The sequence below is a fragment of the Myotis yumanensis genome, unplaced genomic scaffold (assembly GCF_028538775.1).
Source record: "Myotis yumanensis isolate MYYU_CA2020_CCGP unplaced genomic scaffold, mMyoYum1.0.hap1 SCAF_4, whole genome shotgun sequence".
Lineage (NCBI taxonomy): Eukaryota > Metazoa > Chordata > Mammalia > Chiroptera > Vespertilionidae > Myotis > Myotis yumanensis.
In genome coordinates this window covers 42,217,525-42,231,263 of record NW_027223755.1, presented here as the reverse complement: position 1 = coordinate 42,231,263, position 13,739 = coordinate 42,217,525, and the positions used below count along the sequence as shown (strand labels likewise).

Genomic DNA, 13,739 nt, shown 5'->3' with positions numbered 1-13,739 from the left:
CAGCCTCCGCCGCGGCGCCGGCGTCCCTGCTCTCAGCTTCGCCATGCTCCGCCCGGGAGTGCAGTGGCTGCGGGGCCTCCCGCTGCGGGGCTTAGGGCTGCCTGGCTCCCCCCGCCGTCCGCGCTCTGTCGGCGGCCACAAAGGGTGAGTGGGAACCCGGCGGCTGCAGGGCGGGAGCGAGGGGCTAAGGCGGACTCTAGCCTTAGGGGTGCTTCGGCTTCTGAAAAATGGGCATTCGGATTTCTTCTTGATTTATGTTTTCTTTTCCACGCACAATGTACAAAGTGATACAGAATCAAAGTGATACAGTGCAAAGTCTCTTCAACTCCAAACCCCTTCCCCAGTCACCAGCTACAGTGCCTTTGTATCTGCCCAGAGAGGATCTATGTGTCTGCAAACACAGGTGTATATATATGTTCTTCTGTGGCTCCCTTACACATCGCTTTTTACAGTATGCCTTGGAGAAGCTCGTGCAAATAAATGGTAAACCACAGAGCAGTGATTTTAATTAGAGAAGCATATATACGGTGAGAGGAAGTTAAATGAGGAAGGAAGTTTTACTCCATCTGGATCTCTTCAACCTGGAAAACAGTGGAGGGAGGTGGCCCAAGAATTATGGGTACTAAACTTCATGATGATTATGGTTTTTCATGGGATAAAATGATTATAAGTATGTCCTTGAAATAGAATGAGAAAAATTATTCTCCCTAGATCCTCTGAAAAAAAGAATTCACCTGTTCAATTCTTTAGCTATATTAATTATCTACAATGAACCAGAATTACATGGAATGGGGCTCAAATGCCTCCTCCTCCCTCCCACAACCAGGTTGCCTAAGTTAGATTTTTAAAAAAAAATACATATCTTTTTTATTTCAGAGAGGAAGGGAGAGGGAGAGAGAGATAGAAACATCAATGATGAGAGAGAATCATTGATTGACTGCCCCCTGCATGTCCCCCATTGGGGGTCAAGCCCACAACCCAGGCATGTGCCCTCGACCAGAATCGAACCTAGGACCTTTCAGTCCGCAGGCTGATGCTCTATCCACTGAGCCAAACCAGCTAGGGCCTAAGTTAGATTTTAGATGCCTTAAAAAAAAAAAAAAAGCAAAACAAAAAACCACCACCAACAAAAAACTGTCGCTACCATAGCCTAGTAGATCTACCTTCTTTTTTTTTTTTAATTTTCTTCCAGAAAGGACAACCCACCCTTACCTGCAGAAACAAGATGGAAAGACAGAGCAGAGACAGTGATCATTGGAGGTGGCTGTGTTGGTGTGAGTCTGGCTTATCACCTCGCCAAAGCAGGGATGAAGGACGTGGTCCTCCTGGAGAAATCGGAGCTCACTGCTGGATCTACCTGGCACGCAGTAAGGAAAGCACCTGTCATGTTCACTGAGTTGTGCACTAGGGCAATCGGTTTCCTTCCCATTCACAACACCCTGCTGCTGCCTCGTTCGAGTGAGTTCCCTTTCAACAGTGTTCCATTTTGGTTGGCACACTTCCAAGTGGTGGTCAACATTGATGCTGTCTTTATCTGGAACATATGGCTTCTGGATTCACATCCTAGCTCTGCCATTTTCTACCCAAGTGACTTATGGCAAATTACTTAAGTTTCCATTTCCTGGGATGAGTAAGGCACTTGGATGTGTAAAATGGGATTATTAATAGTACCTACCTGCTAGGATTGTGATGAAGATTGCGTTAATATGTGTAAAGTTATTCAACAAATGTAAAGTGTTTAGTAAATGGCATCCTTTGTATCAAAGAACAGCAGCTGGGTGATCCTGAATATGGCAGAGACCTTCACCTACATTCCCCTCACCTGGCTGTAGTGGTCCTTTTCATTGACTTATTTATTATTTTAATTTTGTGTTGTGAGAGAATAGGTTGACTACATGAAGACTTAACTAGGAGGACTGAGAACAGCTTTTGTGTTAAATAATGCATGCAGCCAAGTCAGTCTCACATATTTGATGGTATATGCATAATTATTCCAGTGCTATAAAATAACTGGGCTGAAATGGAAAGCGGCTCAGGTAAATGAGGTGATTGACACTGCCTTCATGCTGTCAAACCAGTTATTTCTGAAGTCAGCTAAGAATGGGAGAGGACGTTTTTATGACTGTCAGTACAGATTTCTCTTGAAAGAAGAGTTGAGCAGTGTTAGCTCAGCTTTCAGTCCTTAGCTTTCCTTTCTGTCATTTGCTTTCTTCTGTTGAGACAAGAGAAAACCCTGCTTTTAGGGTTTTCTTCCAGACCTGCTCATCCAGACTTGCTCAAGGTGTGGGCTGGAGGTTGAGCACTGAAATGGCTGCCTGCCTCTAGTTGAGTGTGGAGGAGAGTGCAGCCAGATTCCAACCCAGTTGGCTCCAGAGTCTAGTGGCCACGTGGTTGGATGGAGGCCCCTAGAAAAATCGTAGCAAACCCATCTTCTCTTTCCTCTCCTTCTCTCCCCTCAGTCTGGGAGAGAGGCCCAGGCGCCTAGTCCTCCTGAGTGTAATTTCAGAACCTTCACAGGCACACTGTATTTTGTTTTGCCAGTTCCCCCTCAGTATGCTTCTTCCTACCTTGAGATGGGTCCAGGAAGCCACCAACACTCCTGGCTCTTCTCCCCTCCCTGCACTAGACTTTCTATGTGGGCTTTTTACTATCATGGAAAAGAAAACCTGTATTTCTCCTATAGCCCTCCTATAACTTCTCCTTGCTAGACATTCAGTCACTCTTTCAACAAATATTTTCTAAGAGCCTATGTGTCTAGCCAGTGCTTTTAGGGGAGGACACAGCAGTGAACAAAACAAAGTCCCTGCCCCCATGAGCCACACTTGCGCAGGGCAGACAGAAAACACACAAGCAGCGCTTGGGAGTAATCAGTGTCATGAAGAAGAGGGTAAAGGGATAAAGAATGATGGAGGAGGGAGAGTCAGGAGGCTATTTTAAAGAGTAGGGACCAGGTAGAAGTGAGTGAGTGAGGGGGTTGGGAGGCTGTCCAGGCAAGAGCATGTAGGCAGAGGGAAATTTAGGCACGTGGAAATATACTAAGTGAGAGGCTTCACCCTTTAACACTTTCAGCTTGTTAAATATTATTAATATTTTAATTACTTATTTGCTCACTTATATTTGATGTGGCCTGCATTAGAGAATAGATAACTGAATTCCCTGCAATTTTACTTCTTAGACATTCCAAGAATTAAAAAAAAGGCAACATACCCTTAACCCAAGTTCTTTTAAGAAAAGTGGGCCAAGTTTTTAATAACAAGTTTCTAGTTAAATGTTAACTGTGCAAAACAATTTCCCTTAAGCAAAGAGATACCAGAGTGGGTGGGAAAGGCATTGTCCTGGTTTGTGAACAAAGTATTATGCAATGGTTTACAAAATTGGATTCATGCAGTGTGGGCTCAAGATGGAGTCAGGCAGCAGAAGCCAGGCTACTTGGCCCCCAGAGAAATGAAGGAAAGGAAAAGAAAAGAGGGTTGCCCTGGGAACCCGATTCTATGCAGTTTTGCAAGTCAAGGAGGCCTCCCTCTGAGGAGTAACATGAAAGAAACCCCATGTATTAGGAATTTTTAACACAGAAATACTTGCAGCACATATGAGAATGTGGAAGGTTAGGGAGCCAGTTAAAGGGGTAGAATACAAAAAATAAAGGCAGGCTCATCGAAGTATAACATGTGCTCAGGTTAAACTTGTCTGGGAGTGTAGGAATCGGTGCTTAGGCAGGAAGGCGCAGCTTGCCATGTGAGTATTCAAAACGAAGCCACAAATCCAAAAATCCTGAGGGTTTGCTGAATTTCAATGAGACTGCTTTGTCAGCACCTGACACTCCTACTAATGTGGAGCAGTTCTTGTAGGGTGGGGGTAGGGGAGAGGATGAATGAGAAGCAGTTTTGGAGCTTGGGGTTCCCAGGAGAGGCTGCCCCTGGGGATGGTAAGATAGTGGGTGGTTTGGAGGGCTGAGGACTAAAGATGACAGATGATCCATATGGTGTGTAGAAAGACAATATTAGAACTTCCTATTTATTTTCAACTAAAAATGTAAGAAAGAAATTAAACTTTCCTAGTGTTTCTAACTAGCCCTTACCTTTGATGTGGGTGATGTGTTGGGTATTATTCCAAGGGACTGAGTAAGAGAGAGGTGGGAACTTTACAACGGGAGTGTCCTCACTTGTTCTTTGGTCTTCAGTCTGTCATGACACATTGCAGATCAGGTGTTGTAGGATATCACCTTTGTGATTCATTTTATAGAACCAGGGCTTTAAGTAAAATAATGGGTGATGAAAAGGGGAGGGATTAACCTTGAGAGTGTTGTACTACATGGAGATTTGTTGGTGTCATTGTAATAATTAAAAGGACTGTGAAACTTAAAGTTTTTCTTTTACAAAAAGACAGTGTCCTAAAAAATAGACACAGGACACAAGACATAGTCTATCTTTTCTGCCCCTTTTTTTTTTCCCCCAAAACAGTCCTGTTGGGAAGAGAAAATGTTGAAATGGGATGTTTAGAAATGTTGAAATTATTATTAAATTTTTCTGGCCAAAATGATATGTATCACCTACAAAAACTTTCATATATGCAAAAGTTACGTTTTTTAACCCATCTAAAATGTTTTCAAATGAGGAGTTTCAGTGGTATTTGTACCCATTTATTTAAAAATATAAAAATGCAATTCCTTCCAATTAGCTTATAACAACAACTGATGAACAAGAGAACATGAAACATTAATAGTCACACTTCAATGGAAACCTTATGTAGGTGTGATAGGGATGGAGGAAGTGGTGTCAAGATGCATAGAGTTCAGACAAGAGAGTGCACTTCTCTCATGAAGATCTCGTTATCAGTGACAGGTAGCTTCCCCAGCTATCACAGCCATTCAAACCATTCTCAAAATACAACAAACCTAGATGTAGGTCTTCACAGTGCTGTGTTACCAAGGTTAACCCAATATATATTTTTAGTAATAAAGTATATTAATCACATAGCCCTTGCCAATATATAAACTTAATATTCCAAAGCTTTTCTACACAATGAACAAAATAATTATTTAAATATTTAATTCATTAATAGTTGTTTTTCTGTGTTTTATGATCTCTGTTAATTTAATGACACATATTTATACCATCACATGAACATCAGGAAATGCACATGTTTTATAGGGTGTGCTCAAACTTTTAATTGGGTGTGAGTACATGGATAAAAGATTTGGCGCCTCTGGGATATAGGATGGCTTGAGATAGGTCAGTGGGCTTTTTGAGGCTGTTAAGGCTCGTGAAAGGGGGAAAGATTATTAAAGAGATGGATAGGACTGCATCACTAGCTCAACTGATGTTTTTTCTAACTCCATCATTCTTTTCATTAATTCATTATTATTAGTCTACTATAAAGAAGAGGTTTCCTATTTATTTATTTATATAATAAGAATTCGTAAATTTTTATTTTCTTCTAAGGCAGCAGTTCTCAACCTGTGGGTCGTGACCCATTTGGCGGTTGAATGACCCTTTCACATGGGTTGCCTAAGACCATCTTGCATATCAGATATTTACATTACGATTCATAACAGTAGCAACATTACAGTTGTGAAGTAGCAACGAAAATAATTTTATGTTTGGGTCACAACATGAGGAACTGTATTTAAAGGGCCAGAAGGTTGAGAACCACTGTTCTAAGGGCCATAGTTTCTACTGATTATTCGTATCTCTGATTTATCTTCCCTATTTTAACTTCTCTGCCAACTACAATTATTTTCTTTCTTCAAATCAAATGTAAACCTTTTTCTTGTCTTCCTTAAAGACATCTGTGACCTTTCCAGCATCTTTTCTTTCCTTGGTTCTTATGTCTTTATACGTTCCAGCACTTAATCATATGCTTTTGATTTTATTGCTTTAAGTATGAAAGTTTCATGATTCAATCAGACCATAAAATCTTGAAGGATAAGAACAATATTTCTCCTTCTCCAAACTTCCCATTTAATATAACCTTGCTGAAGATTAAAACAGAAAAACATTTTACATAAATTAACCATAACTACCATGTAAGATATTATATTCGGATAACTTATAATAAAAGCACAGATATGGTTGACCCTAAGTTTTAAACACAGATTAAAACAAAAAATCAGTTAATAAAAAATGAATAGGATACAAAATAATAATAATATAATTTCATGCCTGGCAAAATAAATTAAGCTCAGGACTTACTTCTGACCTCGCAGCAAGTAAACTAGAGTAGTATGAGTTTTTCAGTGGAGATAGGTACATTATTTCACTATGGTACTAGAAGACTAACTTTTCCTTGATCAGGAACTCCTGGAAAAATTTCTTCCCTAAGTGAAGGATATTGGGCTAAATTTTTTTGAATAACAGTTTTATAAAAACTAACTTATGTAACTCTTTCAGATGAAAGATCATCAGCTCATTCCATGAAAATAGCTTTCTGGGGTGATGTAGTGTAGATGGTATATAACTATCTGGCTTAACCTAGGTTAAAATTTAAAGTATCTTGAGGAGTGAATGGTGACCCAAAATTCTAGGTCAGTGCTCATGAATATCAGTTTCCTCAAATGACGGGAGCTATAGGAAAGACAAAATTGAGTTCTCTAGCAGATAAATGAAGGCCAGGGATTCCCTATATTGAACTAAAAAAGATCATATGCACAATGATACTAAGCATGTAAAGCAGCGGTTCTCAACCTGTGAGTCGAGACCCCTTTGGCGGTCGAACGACCCTTTCACAGGGGTCGCCTAAGACCATCCTGCATATCAGATATTTACATTACGTTTCATAACAGTAGCAACATTACAGTTATGAAGTAGCAACGAAAATAATTTTATGGTTGGGTCACAACATGAGGAACTGTATTTAAAGGGCCAGAAGGTTGAGAACCACTGTAAAAGGAAAGTAGAGTGTTTGGCTGAAAGTTAAGGAGCCCAACTTTTAGTTCCATCATAATGGGGCTATACTATGAGAGAACTTATAAGCTGGGCCAGGATTTTCCCAAAAAAAGTAGCTGTGCATGGCCTGGCCAGTTTGGCTCAGTAGTTAGAGCATCGTCCCGTGAGCCAAAGGGTCACAGGTCCGTTTCTCAGTCAAGGGGCACGTTTGATCTGTTGTGAGTTTGATCCCCAGCCCTGGTTGAGAGGCCCAATTGATGTGTCTCTCTCATATTAATGTCTCTCTCCCTCTCTCCCTCTCCCTCTCTCCCTCCCTCTCTCTCTTTCTCTCTCCCCACCTACTCCCTCCCTTCCATTCTCTCTAAAAATCAGTGGGGAAAAAGTATCCTCAGGTGAGGATTAACAACAAAGAAACAACAAGTAGCTGTTGTTCAAGCATATGTCCAAATGCTTGAAGAAGTGCTTGATAGAAGCCTGGGGATTCTGGTCCATAAGGAAGGATTGATGAACCTTTAGATGGGGTGTTTTTGAGTTCCGGAGAACCAATTGCCCACCACTACCATAGAAGAACCTTATAAATACTCCTAAACAGATTTTATTTGATGAACTTTCCAAATGACATTAGCTGCAATTTGGGGCCCTAGACACTTAACCGAAAGAACTTGCTTCGTATAATTGCTTGGGATTCTTTATCTGGATACTACATTGCATCTGAGTTGATAAAAGGGTTTTTGGCATGCTAACATTTACATATTTTTTTCCTGAGAGTTATTACTTAGTATTTATTCAACAAATATTTGTGGGATACAATCTATGTGCTCATCAGACAAGTAAAGCTATGACAAAAGTCTGTTCACCAAATCACCAGGCTATAATTTCCAGGAACATTCCAATTCTTGAATTGTGGAAATTTCAAAGGAAACAGGAGGGCTGTTGCATTCAAGGGAATGGTGGGGATTAGGTCAAGGAAAACTCTGTTAGTCTATAGTCCTTCCCCTTAAGGGAACACCCATGATTTGCTGGTTTGAGTTCACGTTGTATACCATCTCCCCATATTCTACCTCATGGCATATGTTCCTAAACTTCCTACCAAATCATCCCATTTCTGAATCTTCAAACAACCCTTTTCCTGATAACTTTTAGGGACTTAATATATATGTTTATTGGCTGGCTCTGACATTACTGTTCAAACTGTTCTTACAGCTGTGTAACAAGCCTTATGCTCTGGATTTGCTCAACTGCGGCTGATGTGTTCTCATCCCGAGGGGCTGGCTGGTGCTGCTCCGTTTCTTGCCAGCAATAAGTTCCTGCTTAACAGATAAGCTATCAACATTTTCAGAATGTTAATTTTTTTCAGTATGTCCTTTCCTCTTTGCTTTTAAGGCAGGTTTAACAACTTACTTTCATCCTGGAATAAACTTGAAGAAAATACACTATGATAGCATCAAACTTTATGAGAAACTGGAAGAAGAAACTGGACAGGTAAATGCGTTTAACTTGAAATTGACTTTTAGGTGAGTGTCTTAGAAATATGTAAGCTCTCTGAAGGATTTTGACATCATCGTGTATAGCTGTATGTAATGGCATCAAGGGTATGTGAAATGTTTAATGTGGTAGAGAAATCTGATAAGAGTTTAAGGTAAGAGCCTCTGAAGTTTGCTCACCAATCAGCTTGAATTCTTGAAGTATATTACCCATGTAATTACCCACTCTTCTCGCTTTTTTTAATGAAGGAAGAATACAAAGCATACAAAGCAGCAGCTTTCAGAAATATCTTTAGTCAGTTACTATATCCAGAAACTAAGAAATTAGAGCCTTTCAGCCACCGGATGACAAAGGATCTGACAACGGTGCATGGCATACTGTGACATGGCTTTGAAAAGTACTTCACTAAAAGCCCCTCACTTTTATTTTTATTTCTTCTCATAGTTATTAGCATTCTCAAAATAAACTGGCAGGCTTAGAATATCCATAGGCTAAGACTGACGTCTACTTAAAATCCTCATGCCATTTCCCTTGCCTAAAGCCATCAAATGGCTCCGCATGGCCTACAGGACAAAGGAGGACCTGCACAGCTGAGCCCTGCCTGCCTTTCCAGCATTTGCTCTTGCTGCTCTTTGCTATGCTCAGATGCTTCAGCTCTTCTTAATTACTTACAGTTCTGGAATGTGCCGGGCTCTCTGCCTGAAACAACATTCCTCTGGCTCCCATTTCAGCACTTACCCTCCATCTTTTCTGGGGGTCATCCCCTTTGAGAAGCTGGCCTTGACTTTGCCCACCCACCAGTCAGGCCGAGCTGAGGACACGGCACTTGGTTCTAAGAATATTGGTGTATACCTCTCTTATACACCCATCTCTCTATGGTGGTTGTTGCTTTACTGTTTGGTCTTCCTTACAGAGTATGAGCAACCTGAGGGCAAAGATTGCATCATTTATCTCTGTAACCCCGGGGCCAAGCTGAGTGCTTGGCCAACTGAAGGACTTCGATTAAATGTCAAATGAAGGTTTGTTTCAAGTCACAATCTCATTACTGCAGCATTCTGATTCTTCATATTCTTGCCTCAAATCCTTTGTTTTTCTCTTTTCCACATAATTTTCTTTCACTCTGTACATTAACACTATCTTATGTAATTATTTTATGCAATTAGCTCTCTGCTTCACCTGTAAGCTCTATACAAGCAGGGTCTTTGCCTCTCTTGTTCATAACAGCATCTCTGGGACTTAGTGTAGTGCCTGGCACAGAGTAGGCATTTAGTAAATAGTTGATGAATGAATGTCTCTTTGTAAGATCCAAATATGTTTATGTAGTTATCTCTTTCACTGGATAGTAAATCTCTTTTGTTGTATATTTGCATTTTCATTGTACTGAAGAAGAATCATGTTTCAGTGCCAAATAAGGATTTATTGATGTGTGTTTATTTGGATTATTATAACAGGTGGTGGGATTCCATCAGCCAGGTAGTATCAGAATTGCTACAACTCCTATAAGGGTAGATGAATTTAAATATCAAATGACTCGGACTGGCTGGCATGCAACAGAACAGTATATTATTGAACCTGAGAAAATTCAAGAGATGTTCCCTTTACTCAACATGAACAAGGTATTTATCCTAAGGGCATTTTCACTATTTATTGACTGGAATTAAGATTAGAAAAAGTTATTTGAAGTTGTTAATTAAAAATAGAAAAACTTTGTACATACATTTTAAATGACAAAATCAAATGTTTAATACTGGAATTTGGGTAAATTACAAGCTGAGCTACTGTGTATGCCAAATGAAATATGAAAAGGTAATGAAAAATTTTATTAGTTTTCCACCTATGACAACTGAGGAAATATATTCGATACCTTTCTATTACTGTGTCCCCCAGATCTGGGGATTCCCTTACATAAAGATTCTGTTTGAGAACTATAAATAAAACAATAACCTGGGATGCTAAGTATATCATCCCAGGAAAGATTGTGTTATTAAAATTTTTTACAAAATCAAGTGTAGAAGTACTACTATGTTGCTACACAAATATCCCCTAGCTCATATGTATGCTTCCCTGGAAGGCTCTATGCCAGGTATTTATCTAGTTTTACAGATTTGACTAAAAGAATCCACTTGAGAATTGTCTTTTTTTGCTGGGTGATAATCCAATTTTCATAATAATGACAATGACTGATTATACTACATAATACTACAGCACATATTTATGTACCAGTTACTATGCTAAGCCCTTAACATGCATAGTCTCGTTTTATCTTCACAATAATAATATAAGGTATATATTACGTAAACAGGAAACTGTAGCTTAGATGGTTTACATAGTGGATCTAAGCTCATCCAGCTGGAAACAGCTGAGCAGAGATTTGAACCCAATTCTCTGACTCCTTTGTACATACTACCTAAAGGTACCGGGTAGGACTGTTGAGGGAAGCGGAGGGTTATGTTTCTCCCTGGTGACTCCTGCAGCATATCTGATACCAGAGGGTTTGTATCATTGATCTGGGTGCTGGGGTTGTTTGCCCTTGTGAGTCTTTACAGGCTGTTGGCACTCCCTTGTCTATAGTGTTGTGTGATGCCACTGTGATGGCAGACTGGTGTGGCATTGCATTGTCTACATTGAAATTCCATCACTGCTCCTAGAGAGGATGTGCTTATATCTGTGTATATGTTAATCTTGGAATACTTTGCTGGAAGTTCTCACCATCAGATTTTTCTCAAGGGCATTAAGTATGGAGACATGTCAGAAGAGTATTCTCCATCTCTGGGGCAGGATGCCAAATTAAATAGATATAGGATCACTGTGATGATATACCCATTATAAAACACCAATGTGACATTTGAAAGGTTACAGTAATATGAATTCCATTAAAATTGAAAGTCTCTTGCACTAAACCTATAACAAGAGATTGGATTAGTCATCAGAAACTTCCCACAGAGAAATACCTAGCCCAAATGGCTTCACTGGTGAATTCTACCAGACATTTAAAGAAGAATTAATACCAAGTCTTCACAAACTCTTCCTAAAATAAAAGAGAATTAAACCCTTCCCAACTCATCTTTGAGGCCAGTATTGCTGTGACATGAAAACCAGACAAAGATATCACAAGGAAAGAAATATCAGTATCCCTTACGAATATTGATGCAAAAGTTCTCAACAAAATACTAGCAAACTTAATTCAGCAACATGTAAAAAGGATTATGCAGCATGACCAAGTGGAATTTATTCCAAGAATACAGGGTTGATTTAACATCTGAAAATCAATCAATGTAGCACTTCATTAATAGAATAAAAGGCAAGAACAGATGATTATCTCAACAGACACAGACAAAAAAGTTGACATCTCCTGACTCATATTTGGTACACAGTAGATTTTTGTCGAATGGCTGAGACCTAAATACGTATACCACTTCAGCGTATTCACTCGTTTCACCTGAGTTTTGCTCTTTGTTTCTCCCATAGTACTAGCCTCAAGCCCTACCACAAAGTAGTATTCAAGAAATAGTTGTTGAATGACTGGATTAAGTTTATAGTTTTCTGACACCAGGTATATATTTAGCATGTGAATTTACTAACAGTATTAAATAATTAAATATAAATATTTGAACTGTTAGTATTAGATTTGACTACAAATGACAGAAACCAATAATATTTAAACAAGATAGAAGTTTATTTCTCTTTTACTTAGACAATCTGGGTTTGAATGCTAGCTGTTTTCCATGAAGACTTCAGGGACCCAGTCACCTTCCAAATCATTGCTCTGTCATTCCTAGGGTGTGACTCTTCTGTTCTTATTCTAAGTGGCAGCTAGAACTCCAGCCATCTGTCTGCATTCCAGACTGGGCGATGGAGGACGGGGCAAAGAAGAAGGGAGAGACAAAGGACACATGCCAGTTGTCTTTTTATAATGGTTTGTGGAAGTTGCCACATGACACTTCCATTTGCATTTCATTGACCAGAACTTAGCAATAGTTTTATCTATCAACTGGAGCTTATAGCTGCCAACTATTGGAAACTGTTCTTAGCGACCAGGTGTCTAAATAAACATACCATTTTTATTTCTATGAGGCGAGAGGAGAAGATGGATATTGAAGACAATTGCAAGGCTCTCTCAGCCTGTCTACTTAACTCTCAGTGTACGTCCTGCCTAAGTCTGAGCTTTGATACAGGAAAATGACTGATGAATCTGATGCCTCAATGCATTTTTCAAATCCAATTTTTTAAGCATTTGCAGGCAGATATAGTTACACCAAATAATGAGTACATACTCATTTGAATATTGATTTTTTATGATCGATTTAGATTTTAGCTGGATTGTATAATCCTGGCGATGGTCATATTGATCCTTACTCTCTAACGATGGCCCTGGCTGCTGGGGCTAGGAAATATGGTGCCCTTTTAAAATATCCTGCACCAGTGACTTCTCTGAAACCCAGGTCAGATGGAACATGGGATGTTGAAACACCACAGGGATCTGTGAGAGCAAACAGAATTGTGAATGCTGCAGGTAAGTGTCATATCATTTTTAAAATTAGTGAGGTTCTTTAAGTGGCAAATAAATAAGGTATTATACCATAAAGTAATGGTTTATACTATGAATGTTGTTTTAAAACACTGTGATGCTCCCAAGGTAAACATTTTGTTTGTTTCTAAGCTACAAAGCCCTCCCTTCATCACTGTGCTCTCGGTGGAGCTACCACTCTGTCCTTGGTTACCTATCGAAACTTGATATTCTTCTCCGTGCTCCATTGTTTTGCTCCAGGTCATGTTTTGCCAAATTATGCTCCTTTTTCCTTTCTTATGTCCACTCTTTCTTCACACTTATAACCAAATTCTAGTATTCACATTCATGAGCCTGACATAACCTTGTAAACTTTACTCAAGAATTTTCCTGACATGATGATTCAGAAATGTGATTGGATCATGCCAACTGAAGCCCAGTGTTCAGCCAAAAAGAATTGCCTAATTTTGCCTGATACTCTGCGTCAGTGAATGTCACTGTATAAACCATCAGTGCCACTGTATAGACACTAGAACAGCCGTGGGCAAACTACGGCCCACGGGCCGGATCCGGCCGTTTGAAATGAATAAAACTAAAAAAAAAAAAAAGACCGTACCCTCTTATGTAATGATGTTTACTTTGAATTTGTATTAGGTCACACAAACACTCCATCCATGCTTTTGTTCCGGCCCTCCGGTCCAGTTCAAGAACCCATTGTGGCCCTCGAGTCAAAAAGTTTGCCCACCCCTGCTAGAACCAGGAAACTAGTCCACAAACCTGTACCCTTCATTTTAGTTCCATTTATATCAGTCACTGAATTTTTTAAAATGGAAGCTATTTCCAAAGTTCATTTTTTATTGACT

The 13,739-nt window shown here is 39.6% G+C and overlaps 1 protein-coding gene across 1 annotated transcript in view; it reads left to right on the top strand.

The window, feature by feature from the left end:
- The first annotated feature begins 37 nt into the window (after positions 1-37).
- Positions 38-13,739, top strand: part of DMGDH (dimethylglycine dehydrogenase) — a 53,750-nt gene continuing 40,048 nt past the window's right edge. Inside the window, exons 1-5 of the mRNA XM_070412237.1 lie at positions 38-144; positions 1,193-1,367; positions 8,268-8,366; positions 9,821-9,985; positions 12,678-12,882. Of these exons, the coding sequence (XP_070268338.1) occupies positions 44-144; positions 1,193-1,367; positions 8,268-8,366; positions 9,821-9,985; positions 12,678-12,882 (745 nt within the window). The 5' untranslated portion in view covers positions 38-43. The remainder of the gene's footprint in view (positions 145-1,192; positions 1,368-8,267; positions 8,367-9,820; positions 9,986-12,677; positions 12,883-13,739) is intronic.